This window comes from Olea europaea, unplaced genomic scaffold (assembly GCF_002742605.1).
Source record: "Olea europaea var. sylvestris unplaced genomic scaffold, O_europaea_v1 scaffold23253, whole genome shotgun sequence".
In the NCBI taxonomy this organism is placed as follows: Eukaryota; Viridiplantae; Streptophyta; class Magnoliopsida; order Lamiales; family Oleaceae; genus Olea; species Olea europaea.
Window position 1 is genome coordinate 1 of NW_019241357.1, and position 1,707 is coordinate 1,707.

The 1,707-nt window shown below is 36.6% G+C and overlaps 1 protein-coding gene across 1 annotated transcript; it reads right to left on the minus strand.

The window, feature by feature from the left end:
- Positions 1-6: 6 nt before the first annotated feature.
- LOC111381523 (transcription factor MYB3R-4-like) lies at positions 7-1,701 on the minus strand. Its single transcript, XM_023005309.1, has 4 exons — positions 1,466-1,701; positions 1,224-1,338; positions 918-1,133; positions 7-340 (listed from the first exon to the last, which is right to left on the minus strand). Exons 1-4 carry the CDS (start codon positions 1,582-1,584, stop codon positions 221-223), a joined length of 570 nt encoding a protein of 189 aa, XP_022861077.1. The 5' UTR covers positions 1,585-1,701; the 3' UTR covers positions 7-220.
- Between the last annotated feature and the right edge of the window lie 6 nt (positions 1,702-1,707).

Below are 1,707 nucleotides of genomic sequence, written 5' to 3' on the forward strand. Positions count from 1 at the left end.
CATTTAAAATGATTGTTGAAATAAAAATTACATTTTGAAAGCGAAGATAATCATTATGATAAAAGTTCAGCAAAACAATGCCTTATGGATAATTAAAATAAGAACTCCACATACTTTGACAAAATTCAGACAACTGAATAATTCAATTCATACACTAATCAAATGAGACGTGTATAGACTCTCTGATTTTACAGTAAAATGCCTCGGCCATGGGAGCCTTTCACCTGAAACTCTTCAAGAGATGGGAAGAGGAACTAGAGAAAACAATGCTGCTAGACAGCTTTCCTGCTTCCTTTCCTGGTGTCCCGCAATCACTAAAATCAAGGGTGCGCCTCTCCGTCTGTAAAGGTTTGTTCCAAATAAGTTTTTGATAGGATAAATATAAATAATCTTGAAATGTCAGCAAGCATATTGCACAAGTTCATTGAAAAAACAATATTCAGTCCTCTCAAGTGTAACTCTAAGACTGGTTCATCATGAAAGTAATACATGAGCTCGAGAAGTTTAAAAATTTCACGAGAAAATTCTTGATATTTTCAACTTGAGTTACTTTGATGAAACTAATTTCACCACCAAATGATGGAAATGCATCTCCTTTTTAGTTAGAAACAGAAGCATGGCAAACAACTATTTGCAACTTTGTAACGTGGTCTTTCTTTTGGGGTTGAGGGTTGAAGATTCTCAACTGGTCAGGAGTTCGCATAACTCATAAGCAAGATTACATAACATTGTAGTAGATGCATATCATAATTGAAACTGTTGATGACTTTACAGCACCAGGAAAAAGATGCATCAATCATGTCTTACAACAGCATAATGTGTAATCATAATTTACAGAAAGAGGAAAAGCAGTGATCGAGACCATGTTAAGCGCAATTTATAACTAAGAGAAATAAGATAAACAACAACGATCATACCAAGACATTTGAAGTCGAGCCTGTCTGACAGCTATTGTTATCCTCTTCTTCCTCCAGGTCTTTTAAGCATTTTTCCTTCAGTATTGTTTGAGGAGTTTCATCTCCCAAAATCTCCTGGGCATCTGCCAATGCAGCTGCTGTCTGCTCGCCTAACTGCCTCATTAATCCAATGGCATCATAACTTTGATCCCCTGGGCTCATAAAATAGCCGATGTCCTACAAAAAATAAGAAAAGCAGAGTTAACCAGAAGATATATTTATGTAGTAGCTTAAACAAATTATTTGACCATAACCATTTTCCAATACCTCGATTGTTATCTCTGTATCAACTCTGGGGCCTGGTACAAAAGAGTTGATAAACCAAGGGGATCTCCACGCTGAAGGAGATTCAAAGCTCCTTTTGAACGGTGTGTCTACAAATCTAGAAACACATCGATATTAAAAAAAAGGAGATGAGAAACAAAGCTCCTTTTGAACGGTGTGTCTAGCAAATGAACGCAAACTATGAAACGAAACTGAATCAGAATATGTTGATTATCTCAACTTACATGCTATTGTTTTCAACACCTGATACATTGCTAGAACTTTCAGCTTTAATCGCCAAGGGACTAGTGGATAGCATGGATGTAGTTATAACCAAATTATTGCTATCCTTGTTTGCACACATTCGAGGAGAGCAAACAACAGACAAAAATTGAGTCTCAGACGAAGGTACGATATCCCCATATTTTGATACTGTATCTACTCTTCTGCAAAATTTATGTCCTGGAATTGTGGCACTTGGGCCAAT